Source organism: Talaromyces amestolkiae (assembly GCF_001896365.1).
Source record: "Talaromyces amestolkiae strain CIB chromosome Unknown scaffold25.1, whole genome shotgun sequence".
Lineage (NCBI taxonomy): Eukaryota > Fungi > Ascomycota > Eurotiomycetes > Eurotiales > Trichocomaceae > Talaromyces > Talaromyces amestolkiae.
Window position 1 is genome coordinate 22,138 of NW_024468061.1, and position 17,086 is coordinate 39,223.

At 47.9% G+C, this 17,086-nt stretch overlaps 5 protein-coding genes across 5 annotated transcripts; 3 read left to right on the forward strand and 2 right to left on the reverse strand.

Moving 5' to 3' along the window:
• Positions 1 to 778: 778 nt before the first annotated feature.
• BHQ10_009498 (uncharacterized protein) lies at positions 779 to 8,701 on the forward strand (the record flags this gene model as incomplete). Its single annotated transcript, XM_040882419.1, has 3 exons — positions 779 to 1,360; positions 1,444 to 7,485; positions 7,544 to 8,701. The coding sequence occupies 3 exons, from the start codon at positions 779 to 781 to the stop codon at positions 8,699 to 8,701; spliced, it is 7,782 nt and encodes a 2,593-aa protein (XP_040738000.1).
• Positions 8,702 to 8,792: 91 nt separating this feature from the next.
• Positions 8,793 to 9,783, reverse strand: BHQ10_009499 (uncharacterized protein; the record flags this gene model as incomplete). The annotated part of the gene is made up of 3 exons (XM_040882420.1): positions 8,793 to 9,013; positions 9,071 to 9,649; positions 9,711 to 9,783. The coding sequence occupies 3 exons, from the start codon at positions 9,781 to 9,783 to the stop codon at positions 8,793 to 8,795; spliced, it is 873 nt and encodes a 290-aa protein (XP_040738001.1).
• Positions 9,784 to 10,820: 1,037 nt separating this feature from the next.
• On the reverse strand, positions 10,821 to 11,948 carry BHQ10_009500 (uncharacterized protein; the record flags this gene model as incomplete). The annotated part of the gene is made up of 5 exons (XM_040882423.1): positions 10,821 to 11,270; positions 11,327 to 11,408; positions 11,500 to 11,577; positions 11,648 to 11,795; positions 11,846 to 11,948. 5 exons carry the CDS (start codon positions 11,946 to 11,948, stop codon positions 10,821 to 10,823), a joined length of 861 nt encoding a protein of 286 aa, XP_040738002.1.
• Positions 11,949 to 12,439: 491 nt separating this feature from the next.
• BHQ10_009501 (uncharacterized protein) lies at positions 12,440 to 12,889 on the forward strand (the record flags this gene model as incomplete). Its single annotated transcript, XM_040882424.1, has 1 exon — positions 12,440 to 12,889. One exon carries the CDS (start codon positions 12,440 to 12,442, stop codon positions 12,887 to 12,889), a length of 450 nt encoding a protein of 149 aa, XP_040738003.1.
• Positions 12,890 to 13,523: 634 nt separating this feature from the next.
• Positions 13,524 to 14,963, forward strand: BHQ10_009502 (uncharacterized protein; the record flags this gene model as incomplete). Its single annotated transcript, XM_040882425.1, has 1 exon — positions 13,524 to 14,963. One exon carries the CDS (start codon positions 13,524 to 13,526, stop codon positions 14,961 to 14,963), a length of 1,440 nt encoding a protein of 479 aa, XP_040738004.1.
• Positions 14,964 to 17,086: the final 2,123 nt, after the last annotated feature.

Below are 17,086 nucleotides of genomic sequence, written 5' to 3' on the forward strand. Positions count from 1 at the left end.
AGTGGCGTGACGGGCGGTAACTTGAGCTAGGCCGGATCATAAGATCCTGGTATATAGTTTCTAATCTTTGATCTTAGAGGTACGTACTTGCATGCATAGAGCTAACGGTAAAGGCACCCGTTTTGGCCCCCTTCTGCTTCCCAGCGTTTCTCCTTGGCCAGATTCGGAACTCCGCATCTGGGCAAAGCGACGTATACAGTCCCCGGCTGCAACTCCATAATTACCACCCCACTATAAACAAGTCAAAGCTGAATTGGGAGGTTGAGGGGTATGCATAGTATCCCTGGATACATGCATGCAACCAGACGCCCCCAATCCCAGATTACAGCCCGAGGGATCATCAGTTCAGTTCAGTTCAGTTCAGTTAGCAGCAACCGAACAAGAGCGAGACGCAGTGCAAATACAGAGTATAAGCCGCACCGTGTGCAAGGCTAGACTGCGACAGATTACGATGCTGTAGATCTTCTATTTGGATGCTGCAAAGATTGAATGGTGGGCTATTTAAGTAGGAATATCCACTATCGGCTAAACGAAGCGATGGCCAGTCGCCTTCACCTGCAGAACGACAGTTGTAGTTGTCTTGTATTTATTCTACTCCTCTGCTTATCGTAGAAATGTTCTCGCAAAGTCAATAATAAAATACGTATAAAGAAGTAAAACAAAAACCCAAGTCTCGAAAATTACCAGTTTAGCTGTTTTTATAGTGGCTGCCAGCATCTTCTCTCATATTATTGTCTCACCTTCATTTTTCCCGCTTCGTTCCCACAGAGCATAGAATATGGATTCGTTTGCCATTGTTGGAATTGCATTCAATCTTGCCCAAGATGTGGACCGCGAGGATCGCTTGTGGGAAGTTATGGAGACGAGGAGTAATCTCTCGACAGAATGGCCTGCGGATCGCGCAAACATCGAAACATACTTCAATGATGGGTCGTCACAAGCAGGTACGCTTCATGCTCGCGGTGCCCATTTCAGTCACGCCGATTGGACTGCCTTCGATGCTCCATTCTTCTTCATTACTCCTCACGAAGCTGCAACCATGGATCCTCAGCAGCGGTGGGCTCTGCAGACTGTTTATCACGCTTTTGAGAATGCAGGCATTCCAATGGAGAGCCTACGAGGGTCTCGCACAGCAGTGTTTGGCTCGTGTTCCGACGACTTTCCGCGCTCCATGACTCGAGATTTGGATGCAGCACCGCGGCTGACGCTGACAGGCACAGATCCGTCTGTCCTAGTTGGCAAGGTCAGTTGGTTCTTTGATCTGGCTGGCCCATGCCTGAACATCAACACAGCATGTTCTAGTAGCCTTATTGCTTTAGATTACGCTTGCAAAGCCATGCAAGCCGGAGATGCATCAGCTGTATGTTTCATTGACATAGTTCATCGTAAAAGAGAAGAGAGAGGGGGCAAGGTGTCGTATAGGTGCTAACAGAAGAAACATAGGCTGTCGTGCTGGGCTCCAATTTCATGTTGAACCCAGATGCTTCCACCATCTTATCCAACCTGAACTTCCTATCGCCGGATAGTGTATGCTATTCTTTTGACGAGCGCGCCAACGGCTATGCTCGTGGCGAGGGAATTTTGGCCATGGTTGTGAAACCCGTCGAGAACGCAATAAGGGATGGAGATGTTATCCGCGCGGTCATAAGAGCCACCGGAGCCAACCAGGATGGGCGTACTCCTAGTCTCACACAGCCGAACCCAGACGCCCAAGAGAGCTTAATACGCCACGTCTATCAAAAGGCAGGACTGGGCTTTAGTCAGACCAGATATGTTGAGGCACACGGAACTGGCACCCCAACTGGCGATCCAATCGAGGCGACTGCAATTGGACGCGTCTTCGGTGAGCACGGCTCGGCACAAGATCCAATCTTCATCGGTTCGATAAAAGGAAATATTGGCCATGTCGAAGCAGGAAGCGGTCTGGCTGGCACGCTAAGAGCTGTGCTGGCAGTTGAGAAAGGTCTTATTCCACCACAAGCCCTATTCAAAACTATGAATCCAGCCATCAACAGTGATCTGTACCACCTGGACGTGCCGATAAGCTGTATACCGTGGCCTAGGCGGCTCAGTGTTCGCCGTGCATCTGTCAACTCGTTTAGTCTGGGAGGCTCAAATGCTCATATAGTTCTTGATGACGCCCTGAGTTTTCTAAGCAATCGCGGACTGCATGGATATCATAACTGCACCATGTATGCGGATGACCTCGGCGAGAACACCGTCATCAACGGTACTACGTACTCATCCAATGAGAGTATCACCAAAATCTCCACCACTCTCCACACAGAAGAGATAAACACAAAAGAGGCCCGCTTGCTGGTCTGGTCTGGCGCCGACCCTGGAGCAATAGACCGCTTCGCACATGTTTACAAATCCTACCTGAAACGAAAAGTGGGCAGGTCGCATCGAAAGCTGGACCAACTGGCATATACTCTCTCAAATCGGCGAAGTCGGTTGCAATGGAGGTCGTTCGCCATAGCGAGCGCCGACAACATAATTTCGGATGACGGCACGGTGTGTCTTGCATTGACAAAGCCAACGAGGCTGCCAACTGAACAATCAGTTGCAGCATTTGTCTTTACAGGACAAGGGGTACAATATCCCTCCATGGGTATCGGACTTCTATCATACAAGGTTTTTGCCGATACTTTACAGCGCATTGACAGCATCCTCTCTTCGTTTGGATCAACTTGGAAGTTGTTAGATGTGCTACAGGACCACCAATTGTTGCACTCCCCTCAGTTCAGTCAGCCTCTGTGCACTGCGGTACAGATTGCCCTTGTAGAGCTCTTGAGGAGTGTACATGTGACGCCCTGTGCGGTCATGGGTCATTCATCCGGCGAAATCGCCGCCGCTTACACCGCCGGTGCTCTGTCCCTAGAGTCGGCATGCAAGGTCGCATATTACCGAGGCGTTGTTTCCGAGAGGCTCAAGTCAGCATCAGTTGCGACGCCAGGCGCTATGATTTCTGTGAGTTTGGAGAGTGCCAGGGTTCATGAATACCTCCAAAGCATGGGTATTGATAACAACATCGCATCGTCTGTCCATGTGGCGTGTGTGAACAGCCCAACAAACTGCACATTGTCTGGAGACGAGCATCTCATTGATCTAATTAAAGACCATATGGATGAAGACCAACTATTTGCTCGCAAACTGAATACTGGAGTGGCCTACCATTCACCTGCGATGAAGATGGTGGCAAAAGAATACGCAGAATTGCTGGGACAGCTCGATCCTGGAACTGGGGCGGGGAGGGGTCAGACAACAATAGCTTCATCAGTTACTGGAAGATTGATGGCCGATCCTTCATGCTTCTCTTCTGCTCAGTATTGGGTAGATAATCTCATCTCACCAGTTCTATTCGCTGACGCGCTCAAATCTCTTGCTGTCAAAGGAGGATTGGATCTGGGCTTAAAAAACAATCAATCAATTACCGACTTTATTGAAGTTGGCCCTGATGCAGCGCTGAGACGATCTATCAAAGATACTTTGGAAGCAATTGGTACTTCTGGGTCCTCCTATAAAGGAAGTGCCGAAGCAACAGAGCCAAAGTCCATCACTAGCGCCCGTTATCACTCCGTGCTTCACCGATCAAAGCAGCCCCTTGATAGTCTTCTATACCTGCTAGGCAATCTATTCTGCGTTGGATATCCTGTTTCTATTGAATTAGCGAACCATCACGATGCGAATGCATTCCCACCGCCACTAGTGGATTGCCCTCGCTACCCATTTGATTTGACAAAGAAGTACTGGTACGAGGGACGAATCAACAAAGATACGAGGCTTCGTCCTCAAGCCAAGGGCGTCATGATTGGAAAGAGATCACCCAATTGGAATCAGCTGCGACCAACCTTCCGCAACTGGCTCGGAATCGACGCAATGCCGTGGCTAGAGGAACACTGCATTAGCGGCAAAGTTGTCTGCCCTGGCATGGGCATGATTGTGATGACATTAGAAGGACTAAAACACCTGGTCGAAATGAATGCCAAGACGACATCTGCACCCATATCCGGCTTTCAGTTTCAAGAAGCGCACTTTCTAAAACCGATTCCAGTGTCCGAAGACAGCCGGCAAAATACCGAGGTCTCCTTATACCTAAGACCAAAGCAGGAGGTCTACGAAAAGGATATTTCATGGTGGGAGGCTGCTCTCTTTGCTTATAACGGCAGCAACTGGACCGAATGTTTCCAAGCTGTTGTTCAAGTGCAACTTGAGCAGACCTCGACAGAAGTCGATGGCGGAAGAGAGCGACGAGAAGAGACGGCCAAGTATCGCAAATTCCAGGACGAAGCTACAGACTCCTGTGACAAGGAAGTGAATTCAGAAGCCTTCTACCAATATCTCCGCCACTATGGAATGGCGTACGGGCCGTCCTTTAGCGTATTGCGTCGCATCTTTTGGGATGGCCTGGCTACGTCACAGGCTACAATCCCTCATGACTTAATGCTCGATTCTGGAGAGGCTAGCCCCATACATCCGGCCGTGCTAGATGCAGCAATTCACTTCCCCCTTATTCAGATTTCCAAAGGATTGTCAATACCATTGGATACCTATGTCCCACAAGAGGTGTACGGCCTGTGGATGTCAGCGAAGCCCTGGAAAGTGCCCGATAGCTCTGTTGTTATTACCACTACTGTCGACTTTTCTCGACCATCCGCTTTGGAAGCCAGCATCAGTGTCTTCAACGAAGAAGGGACCATGCTCATGTCACTAGAACGTGGCCTTCTAGCAAGCGTATCATCAAATGATGAGCCAAAACTCGGCGAGGAGCAGCCGAGGCTCATATACAAGATAGAGAGACTGCCCCTATTGAGTCAGCTGACGCCGGCAGACCTACAGGTCACTTGCGAGCCAGAGCCATACCAACAGTCCGAGATGGAAAAAAGCTGGTCTGATAGACTAGAAGCAGCACTTATCTCTTCTGCTCAACATGCTCTCTACCGACTCTACAGTTCAGGGTTCAACATCACGTCCGCACCAGCACATTTACAGACATTTATAAACGTGCTGCAACGCAACTACGGCCCAAACAGCGACCATAAAAATGGATATATTGATCAAGAGCTAGCGAAATGCCTAGAATACAGCCCTTCATGGGGGCTCTACACGCAAGCCGGCCGCTTTTTAGAACTCCTACTTCGGAGCGAGGCAGATCCTTTGGACCTTTTGGTTTCCTCTGAAGTTGCAGGCCGTTCCTATGCTTTGCTATTCGACAATGCAGCTGACGATCGACTGTTCCGATTCCTGGAGTTGGCATCGCATGAAAATCCCGGCCTACGTATTCTAGAGGTCGGCTCCGGTTCTGGTGGTCTAACAGGACATGTGCTGTCCCATCTAGAACAGCTCGAAAAGCGTGTTGGCTCCATGCGATTCTCACGGTACGTCTTTACGGATATATCGCCAGCATTTTTCGAAGCCGGGAAAACAAAGTTTGCCCGCTTTGGGAACCGTTTAGACTTTCAAAAGTTGAATATTGAAAAGGCAATCGATACGCAAGGTTTTGCGCTGGAGTCATTTGATTTGGTATTGGCCGGCTGCGTTCTCCATGCCACGTCCAATATTGCCGAGTCTATGGGTAACGTTCGAAAACTCCTGCGGCAAGGAGGACATTTTGTCAATCTCGAAATCACACAGACCAATCTAGCTAGGTCCTTGGTGGGCTTCGGTTCTCTGCCGGGTTGGTGGCTATCGACCGAGGATTGGCGCCAAAACGGGCCGTTGATGTCGAAACAGACGTGGGACAGGGTCATGAAGAAGACTGGGTTCTTTGGTATAGAGGCAACGTGGGATGATGGTGAAGGCGGCTGTATAATGATTACGCATGCCACAGCAGAATCCACTTCGGAGCCTTCCGAGCAGCTGGGTTTCAGCAACAAGAGAACTCTGACCATTGTTGTATTAGACAATTTTTCCGAATTGCAACAAATTATTGCCGACCGCATTTATCAATGGTCTGGTTTAGGGTCGCGAATAATAACACTTGGTGACGTCGGCGATGTAGAGTGGAAAGAAGACGACATTGTCCTTTCACTCATCGAACTAGGAGAACCTCTTCTGGTGGCACCGACAAGTGAAGTGTTTGAGAATATTCGCACAATGATCAAGAATACGCAGAATCTTCTCTGGGTAGCTCTACCTAACCTTTCCACCCCCCCCTCATCGACAGGTGCAGTGGATCCGCGATTTGAGGCGGCATTGGGCTTTCTCCGAACGATTCGATACGAGGAACCGTCCAAAGAGATCGTGACCTTAAGCTGTTGCAACCGCGTAACCCTTTCAGAGGCAAATGTGGTGCGTTTCATCAAAGACATTCTTTGTAAATGCTTCCGACCGCAAAACCCGTCTCGCGAAAACGAATTCGTCATTGAAAAGAATACTCTCTGCGCCGACCGCCTGATCTATGACACGGAACAGGAGGAAGACAGGCTCGGGCGGATTTTCCCATCTTTGCAGCCGGAGCAGACTCTGGGCAATGCGCCGCCCACGATCCTGTCACCTGGCAGCCCTGGCATGCTCAACACCCTCAGGCTAGTGGAAACGGAGGTACCTGTGCAAATGGCCTCCCAGATGGTTGAGATTGAGTGCCGCGCATGGCCGGTGTCCTTCCGTGACGTCCTGATTGCCCTGGACCGCTACGGCGACCAAAACGATACGAGCGGGATGGGCTGGGAGCTGGCCGGCGTGGTCTCCAGAGTCGGGCCAGGAGTCTCCGAGTTCAAGCCAGGAGATCGCGTCTGCACTGGCGAAGTTGCTGGCATGAGGAGCCACGTTCAAGTAAAGGAGAACATGGTCTTCAAGATCCCAGACGGCATGTCGTTTGCCCGATCAGTTGCAGCTCTCAACCCTCTTATGACAGCTCACCACAGTCTGGTGAATGTCGCGCGACTGAAAAGGGGCGAGACCATTTTGATCCATGCCGCGGCGGGGAGTACAGGTCAAATGGCTGTCTGCATCGCACAGCGTATTGGCGCGCAGGTGTACGCAACAGTCGGCTTCGACGACAAGAAGAAGCTGCTCATGGAGGAGTTTGGTATCCCGGAGAGCCACATCTTTTACAGCCGCGATACGTCGTTCAAGCTGGGCATTCTGCGCGAGACGGCAGGCCGGGGCGTTGATGTCGTTTTGAACTCCCTCTCAGGGGATAAGCTAAAGGCGTCATGGTCCTGCATCGCACCCTTCGGCAGATTCATCGAGATTGGCAAGGCAGACATCGGCGCGGGCTCCAGCCTGCCCATGTCGCACTTTGCCAAAAACGCGACCTTTTCTGCTGTTGATCTGGCGCACCTGGGTGCCGACGATTCAGAGGCATTGAGAGACTTGACGAAGACGGCGGTCGACCTGCTGTTCCATACCAATGTCGGTCAGTACCCAAAACCAGTGCATTTATTCCCGGTTGCGGAATCAGAAAAAGCATTTCGGTTCATTCAAAGCGGAAAGAATACGGGCCGCACCATCATCACTCTTGATCCTGAAGACAGTGTTTCGGTAAGGGTTGAACCTCTTGTCTACTCACTATTGCTGACTTTATATGTTTTTCTTTTAGAAATTCATGGTGAAACGAGCCAGTTGGCGATTCCCCAAGAGCGCCACCTATATTATTGTAGGCGGTTTAGGCGGAATTGGCCGATCTCTCATCCACTGGATGTTTGAGCGAGGGGTACGATATTTCATAACGCCCACGCGATCAGGCATCAAATCGAAAGCCGTGTCGTCCTTTGTTTACAGCCTCGAGCGACAAGGCGCCGTCATCATCACCACGCCGTGCGACGCCAGCTCAAGGGACGGGCTTGCCGTGCTGCTGGACAAGCACAGAGACCTCCCGCCCATCAGGGGGTGCATCAATGCCGCCATGTCTCTTCACGATTCCATGTACTTCAACATGACGCACGAGCAATGGCAGAAGTCGCTGCGGTCCAAGATTGACTCGTCGTGGAATTTGCATCAACTTTTGCCAGCGAACTTGGACTTTTTCATTCTGCTCTCCTCTGTGTCGGCAGTGTACGGGTCGCCCGGCCAGTGCAACTACGCAGCTGCTTGCTCGGTGCAGGATGCGTTGGCCCGTCATCGTATCGCTGTCGGCCGCCGTGCTATCAGCCTGAATCTCGCGCTGATTCGAGACGCCGGCGCCATGGTGGACCATGACGACTTCAAGCTGAGCGCCAACACCATTCGCGACGCCAAAAAGGTCTTTTGTAGAGACATACTCGCTGTGCTCGACCGGTACTGCGACCCTGTGAATCTAGAGAGGTGGGATAACGATGTGCAGATTCTCGTGGGCGGGGTGTCTCCCTCGGACTGGAAAACGGCGCATCTGTTGCCTTCGCACATCCAAGGCCGGCCATTCTTTGCTGGCTTCCCCGTGGCGACTGAGAAAGACGCTCTCTCTCGCAGGTCAGCCAACGAATCAGCTCTGCTATTTCGGCGGGCAACATCCAGCTCTGCTAAGCGAAGCGTTGTGCTAGAGGCCATCGTTCACAAATTGGCAGACGCCTTGTGCGTTTCGAAGGAAGAGCTTGACGATCGGAACCCATTGTCTGCCTACGGTGTTGACTCCCTTATGGCGGTGGAGCTGCGAAATTGGTTCAAGAAGGACTTTGAAGCACCTGTGACAGTGTTCGATATTATGGGAAGCAACAGCTCCATCTCTACAGTTGCTGATTTAGTTGTTCAAGCATCCAAACAATCCGATGCAGATGTGTAGACGTAAACAAGGGTTTGCTATAACTGCTCCGTTATAATTTAATATTGTTGAAACTGTACCTACTTGTAACGCATCAAATTGATACCATAACCTAGAGAACCGATGGCATACTATGCATGACCGCACCATCAACAAGCATAATCGTGCCATTCGTATAGGCGCCTGCTTTGGAAGCGAGATACAGTATTGTGCCACCCATGTCTTCTTCATTTCCCAGTCTTCGCAAAGGAAACGCTTTCCCTAGCTTTCCCAACTTTCCATCAGCGTTTTTGAGCTGCTTCAATGATGGTTCAACCAAATCGCTCGGAAAAACTTCGTCCAAAGGTTGTCAGTCGAGTCAAGCATGGCTATATAATTGGGTACACTCACAGCCCGGAGTAATGCAATTCGCGCGCATCCCCCACTGTGGTAGCAACGTCGAAAGCTGTTTGGCTAGGTGTATACTGGCGGCTTTGGACTGTCCGTAGGCGAAGCCTGCCTCGCCACACTTGCTCAAGCCGGCCGTGGAGCTAATAACGATGATTTGAGAGCTCTGCGACACGTTGCCCTTTTTGTTTCCCGCGTGAAGCAGCGGCAAAAAGGCCACGCTTGTGTACCACACGCCGGCGACGTTGACGCCGAAAGGGTGGAGGTAGTCCTGGACGTCAAAGGCCCAATGTTTGGCGAAGAATTCTTCGGGGGACGGAGGCTTGCCCCTTTGGAGTAGGGAGTCTCCTACGCCAGTGGTGCCAGAGTTGCAAATGAGGAGGTTCAAATAGCCCACCTGGGACTTTACCGTCTGCACCGCCTGCATCAAGTCGTCCTTGTCGGTAACATCACAGCGGATAGGGACCACCTGGGGGCCCATCTCCTTGGCTGCGGCCTGAAGCGGCTCCAGGCGACGAGCGGCGATGTAGATCTTGGCGGCGCCATTCTCAACGAGCGCTTTCGCCATCATGATCCCAATACCTTGGTTATCTGTTAATATGCATCCCGTCTTCTACGTGGCAATAAGCGCGCAGATACTTACCGGTGCCGCCACCGGTTATGAGAGCAACGAGGCCGTCGACATTGTACAGGGACGAGGCGCGGAGAGACGACATTGCGGGGATGGCTTGAGCTCCTTGTCACTGACAGGCGAAAAAGAGAATTGAATTATTTAAGCAATAGCAGGACTAGTTCCATATGTGTGTAATAGTTACATGTAGGTGTATGTGGAGGATGGAAGAGCGAGAATGCCGATGGCAAGGCTTGAAGCGGAAGGATCCCTGTCCTTGTGTCACCGCCCTCACCCGTGACAGGTGATCTCACATTTCGTCTAACAGCTGGTGTACATAGTCTTAGCGCTGGAGCGTATACAATATTGAGAGATCGTACGTTTTGACAGTTCACATGATGTGAGTCGAAGAGCTATATAATATTATGGAGGCTTTGGGAGTATTTGAATAGGTCCTAGTTCATTTCTTCTTGGTCTCGACTTTTTTCTAGCTATTAGTGATGGTAGAAATCATAAGCTATGCTATAGAGGCGCATGGTTCTGGAATATAATCAATTAGATTGTTTAGATAATAAATTAGATTTTTTAAGAATTGACTTATATAATAGCTTGTCTTCGACAATTAATGTAAGAAATGATAATAAGTACTTCGCATTGAATATTATTTATCTTATTACTCTGCTGATTATTTGCAGTAAGCCGTGGTACATGTATATTTGAGACTTACTTATGCAGTATAATTATGTATGTGGTGGTGATTCATTCGGCTTTTGTGGAAACTGTGTTCTTAGCCGACTGTCTGTGTACTAAGTTGTGGCAATGACTGGATGTGGTGTTAGCTGCTATAACAAACGCCTTTCTCTAATAATACTAGATTCTGCCTAGTATCATGCAAGTTGGTTTCGTAACACAATACCCGTAGGCGCCAGATTGGGCTTAGAGCACCTTGGCGTTCAACATACAGAGGGCCCGCCACAGCGCCATTCAATCCACGGCCTTACACTAATGATAGTTTTAACACCTATGTAGTGTCTTATTATCTCTGTAGTTATATGTAAGATTCAACCCTTTTAAGTTATCTCGATGTACCCTTACTCATTTAGGCCTTGATTTAATTCGATATGTCTGAAGGTATATCTAAGTTTAGACCCTTCCAGCATGGAGACCACCACTAATAACTAGATTACTGCCAGTTGTATATAGCGACGCATCCGATAAGAAATATACAGCAGCACCTTTCAGATCTCTTCGGTCTGCCATTCGCCCCATTGGGATGGCGGCCTTCATGACAGTTTCCAGCTCTGGGCGGGTCTTCCATTGACTGACCGACATGTCCGTGATAGTATGTCCTGGCGATATCATATTGACTCGAATTCCCTTCGGCGCCAACTCAACAGCTAAGCTATGAAGCAGACCTTTGGCTGCACCTTTGGATGCCGAATAGGCAGTCAGACCCTGACTCTCAAGGCCGCTGTCCGTAGCAATGCTCCCAATGAGAATGACACTACCCTTCGGTGCGTTGTGATCCTGCACAGCATGGTTTTGTAGCATCGCCTTCACGGCTAGTTGGACGGTGAAGAATAATCCTATGCTCTGTGACTTTGTCAGCAAAGACCCCTTGGTTCAAACAAAGGTGCCTTACTACATACATTTACCATCTGGAGTTGAACCACCTCTTCCCACGTATGTTCAACAAAAGGCTTTTCGATGCAGACCCCAGCGCACGCTATCCTATTGAAATGTCAGTGCTATCAAAATACTTCTGATAATAATATGAAATGATCTAAAATTAGTAATTGTCAATGGGAGAACGAAAACGTACACTCCGTCAACTCTTCCGAAGTCCAGCAAAATTTGATCAAATGTCGTTTTAAGCAGCGATTCCTGCGTAACATCGGCACTGGATGGATGATCTACATGTAAGCAAAGACCAAAAAACAATTCTATTGTTGCTACCGAGGATTTCACACCAGTAATACTTCACCTGGCTTGCCTTATGCACATTTTGAATCTCGCGTAGTTGTTGATTAGGCGCCTCACTCTGGCCGATCACTGCAGCATGAGCACCAAACTCTGTGATAGCCTTTACAAGAGCAATTCCAATGCCATCTCCACCGCCTGAAATCGTGTAAACTTTGGCAGCTATTTATTTAGGATATTGTACTTACCTGTGACTACCACCACCTTGTCGCGCAGGCTGTGGAAATCTTGCGCGGAACTGGTTGTTTTGTACAATTCCAGTGATTTTTGAGGATTTGGCTGTGGACCCATTGTGTACTCCTCCAAAATATTGTTCTAATTGCTCTGCAGGGTAAAAGTATTAAGCCTGTTGCACTGAAGTATCACTAGAACTTGTGCAGATTAGGGCACTGGGTTATCGAACTATTGCTTAGATACTTCCAGAGAGCCATGTATGCTCGCAAAAAGACACGGAATGATTTCGAACGGTCTAGCGAATTCAAAGATTAAATCATTCCTGAAGATTACAAATCCTCCGGAAAGTGAGGTTGACTAGGATAAGTAAGATTCCTCATAATGCTATGTACGCCGGAACGTACCCGAAATTGCCGAGGAAGCCTATTTAAATCACTTTGCGCATCGATCTCTAGAGCCATTTGTACTCATTCGATTCCCTCAATATTCTGGAAAGAAACCTTAGTTCAGTTACGATTGTACTACCTCATACTGTGTGAATTTCTTAATGCACAACAGCTCCTGTCTTGCGTATCAGCGACATTCGAGTGCCCAAATCCGTGACCATTATGACATCCAGTCCAAAACACATAGCACGGGGGGTTCTAGACGCCTTCTACAAGGCGGAACGAGAGTACATGGCAGCCGCTCCAGAAGATCGCGACTTTACCGGTATTGCAGCCACCCTCGCCCCCAACTTCCGCATGGAACAAACCTCCGCCCTGCCGTATGGAGGCGTCTACGTCGGGCCAGATGGGATGCAGGACTGGACGCGGCGCATGGCCGACTACTTTGATGTAGTCGATGTACAGAATCCAGAAATTTTTGAGCGCCCAAATTCGGACCGAATCGTGGTACTTTCGAATGTCCACTTTAAAGTGCGCAGCACTGGGGAGGAAATGGATTTCCCGTTTTGTCAGGCCATTACTGTCGACTTGGAGCGCGGAGTTATTGTTGAGCTGAGGCCTTTTTACTGGGATGTTGCGGCGGTAAACAAATCTTTGGGATATGGGCAGTAATGATAAATAATATGGTTCCTAAACGAGTGAGCAACATTGATGGTCGAGGATGCTATACGAATATCGCTACTCCAGCGCAGCAACTTCACGGATATGTATTAGAATTTCCATAAAACCTTAATCATGGACATAAATCTACGAAATTTAAAAAACGTGGATTAAATGTATCTACTATAAAAATGTTACAAGAATTTAACCATTCGAAGAAATATTACCGGACGTCAGCGATCTTTGAAGTCTCAGCCCGTTGCTAATCCTGAAGCCATCAACGAAACAGATATATTTATTATAAGCATAAAGGAAATTGAATAAAACGGGTTCTGTCCATGTGGGATGTATAATCTTCGGAATTATCTCATTCGGATATATCAATGTGCTCCTTCTATAAGGATTCAAGACCGGCTTCCCGATCTTCCCGCGGCTGCATTCCGTTAACTGAGAATCTACCGGACAAGAGAAAGAGCAGGGCAAGGAACAATCTTAACATGCTAATATAAACTTGTTTAGTATGAAATCATATCAAATCACGCTCTATCTCTCTAGAAAAATAACTTATAACTCGAATTGAATCACGAGCTGTCTTCCTTATTCCCCAACACTTTGAAACGTCCATCTGGAAAATACGTTGAGGAAAATGGTTTTTGAATTCGACGCCAATTCTACAGTCCCGTTGTGGATAAATGGCACCCAGCGAGTCACGAATACGACATTTGACGTGATTTCGCCGCTCCACCAGCAGGTCTTGTGGAAAGCCTCTGCGGCCGACGAAGACGATGTACGAGATGCGATTGCATCTTCTACAGCTGCTTTTGAGAAATGGAGATGGAAAAAGCCCCAGGAGCGACGAGAAATATTTCTGCGGGCTTACCAACTCCTGAAGGAACTTCGTGACGAGAGCCGAGAATACAGCAGCACAGAGACGGCCGTTCCGGTCGGATCCTTTGAATTCGAATATGGCACTGCAATAGACATGTGTCTACAACTAGCCGGATTATCTTCCTATTATGGAACTGTAGTTGACCCTGACGAGAAAGACACGAGTGCAATGTTTATCAACCAACCATATGGTGTGGTTCTAGGTATCGCACCCTGGAACGCCCCTCACACCCTAGGAATGCGAGCCTGTCTTTTTCCGCTCGCAGCTGGCAACACAGTCATCCTGAAAGGTCCTGAACTAGCTCCAGCAACATACTGGCATTTTGTCTCGATTCTGCACAAAGCTGGTCTTCCAGCTGGTTGTCTGAATACCATCTACCATCGGCCAAGTGATGCTGCTTCAATCACTAGCCAATTGATTGCGCACCCAGCTATTCGAAAAGTAAACTTTACTGGAAGTACTGCTGTAGGGTCAATCGTTGCCAAACTTTGTGGAAAATACCTGAAGCCCTGTCTTCTTGAGCTCGGCGGGAAAGGAGCAGCAATCGTCTGTGCAGACGCAGATCTTGAGTTGGCAGCAGAGCAGTGCGCTCTGGGAGCCTTCATTCATTCAGGCCAAGTGTGCATGAGTACAGAGCGCATCGTTGTCAATGCTAACGTTGTAGAGGACTTTCGCGTGGCCTTGAAAGCAGCGATAAGTCGACTCTTTGGCTCGGACCATCCATCACCAATACTTATAAATGAGCAGTCCGCAACCAAAGTTCGGGCTCTCTTAGAGGATGCAGTCACTAAGGGGGCCAGCCTTCTACATGGATCTCTGTCCAATGGAAACGATAGGGCAAATAGAATACGACCTGTTGTACTCGAGAACGTTAAACCTGGTATGGACCTCTATTACCAAGAATCCTTCGGCCCATCAGTGTCGCTATACGTGGTCACAGACGATGAGCAGGCGTTATCCTTGGCTAACGATACTACATATGGTCTGACTGCGGCGGTATTTACAGAAGATTTGCGACGAGGAATCAAGTTTGCAAGACACTTGGAGACGGGAGCTGTGCATATTAACAACATGACTATCCACGACGAGGTGTCTCTGCCTCACGGTGGTGTCAAGGACAGTGGATTTGGCCGGTTCAATGCGCCAGACGGGTTGAAAGAATGGGTCAAGACGAAGGTGATCACCTGGCGGGATTGATCATGTATTGAAACGTTTTATTAAAGTAAAATAATAAATTAGACTCGCCATTGAAACTTGTCAAAAGATCACCTACTTGTACCGCATACATCATGGATCATTAAACGGTTCAGATGTTTCCTACTAGGCTCGTATAATGCACTTTGCAAAACGCACGCTCCCGATAACAGAATGATGCCATTCATAGCACACAACATCGTACGCCTTAAAAGAAATACCAGTTATACGCTTCGTATTGGTAAACAATTGAGGCTTGGCGCTCAGGTTAAAAATGATTATAATGGGAATCACAATCTAGGTCTTTACTGCAAATGGAATATTGGGATAACATCTCCCCGATCAATTTCAATCAAGTTTGTAGTTACGCGGGAGTCTTATTTGGCCAAAAAGTTCGATACCACCAAAAAACGAATTATCATAGCCTCCCATAAGTTGAATTCAGAAGCTCCAGGTCCCGGTGAGGAATCCTTAAATAGTCCCACATATAGTGAAACCTATCGCTTCCAAAGAAAGGCTCTACATTCCCCAGGTCATCATGCACCAAATACCGCGGGCATCCAAACGCTCCAATATCTTCGACAAAACGTTGAGTAACAACGTTCAGGGCTTGCTTAATCTCGACGGTTTGTGAGCCTTTCAGGACTCCCTTCGCCTCTTGTTTGTCGAATACTCTGCAAAGTGCAGTCATCATGTGAACCGGTCTTCCCGAAGCAAGATAGTCAAGGCATACCAACTCAAAGCATGACTGGAATAAGTCTTCGAATTGGCTTGAGCACTTCTACTTCAAATATATAAGGCACCGCCGAGCCAGGTTTAGCGAAGAAACGCGTATCAGCCTGGCTTCAGGCCAAAGGGGGTTAGCTGGAAGCCAACTTACCTGAAATGACAGAATTGGGAAGAATTCTGGAGTCGGATTTGAGCCCAAAATATCTTTGAGCTCGCTTGTTGCTATACGCAAAATATTTCGCCTTGGCTGGGAGAGTTCCTGGCGGCTTGTTTCCTATATAATTTTTTATTAACCACAGACCTTCACCAAAGAGGGTATGCATGTTACCGCTGCCGACATTGATACCCCCAAGGAACACGAGAATTAACCTAGGTTTCTAGCACATAGGAAGTATCCGATGTGCTTTCCGTGTTGACTCACTCGACTTCTACGTCCTGGCTTTGAAGTAAAATCCTGTTCTTGTGAATGTAGGAAAATGCGTGGAAACTGCAGGGGGAAACTAGAATGGCGTTAGCTCTCAGAATTAATGATTTAGACCGATGTAGATAGTTTAACTACCAATTTTCATGCCATGTGGAGATGTACATGGTCACTGTCACTTTGGGGTCGATGAAGTTAGAAGGATCACCTCAGCTAGTTAAAATGGGACAGTGACTATTAAGTAATTAACGTAATACCTCGGTACGACGGGGAATTCGCATCGAGTCCATGGGAAAAATTACTAAACTACTATATTTGAGTCTCCGGTCTTGATCGCCGCGAGGTTAGGGTTACAGGTATCACTAATCAATAAATACTGTTGGATCTAATGTGAATTTCCGCTAAGTTGGATATCAGTACATTTTTTTTAACTTAGTGGGATTCCAACAAATACCCAAATATCTCGGCGAAGAACCATTCCCATCATCTAGAACTATAAATATTCAGCGGGAAACTCAACATAACAAAATAAATCATCCAAGTTCACCCAGCCGTATCATTCAAGAATCAGAATAAACCTGTGATCGCTGTGGCAGGCGCCGGTCTAGCAAATTGGCGAAGCTGTGGCTCGCTGATTCGCAGGTAAAGGATATGTCACTGCACTTCTAGCCCAAATTAAAGACAAGTTACAATCTATATATCAGCACATCAATAAGGAATTTGGATATGGACTATCCCAGTATTACCTTACCAATCTACACAATAAAGAAGATACTATCTCTGGTTTAAATACCATTCGCACTAAGCCCGGCATAATCTATGTTCTTATTTACAATACTAGCATAGACTAAATAAATAGCTACGCAATTCTAAACACCACAATAGAAAAATTTAAAAGCTTTATCTAAATTAATCTTTTTAGTGCTTTTAAGTTAAACAAATATATATGATCAGATATAATAGTTGTAGGGCGTGG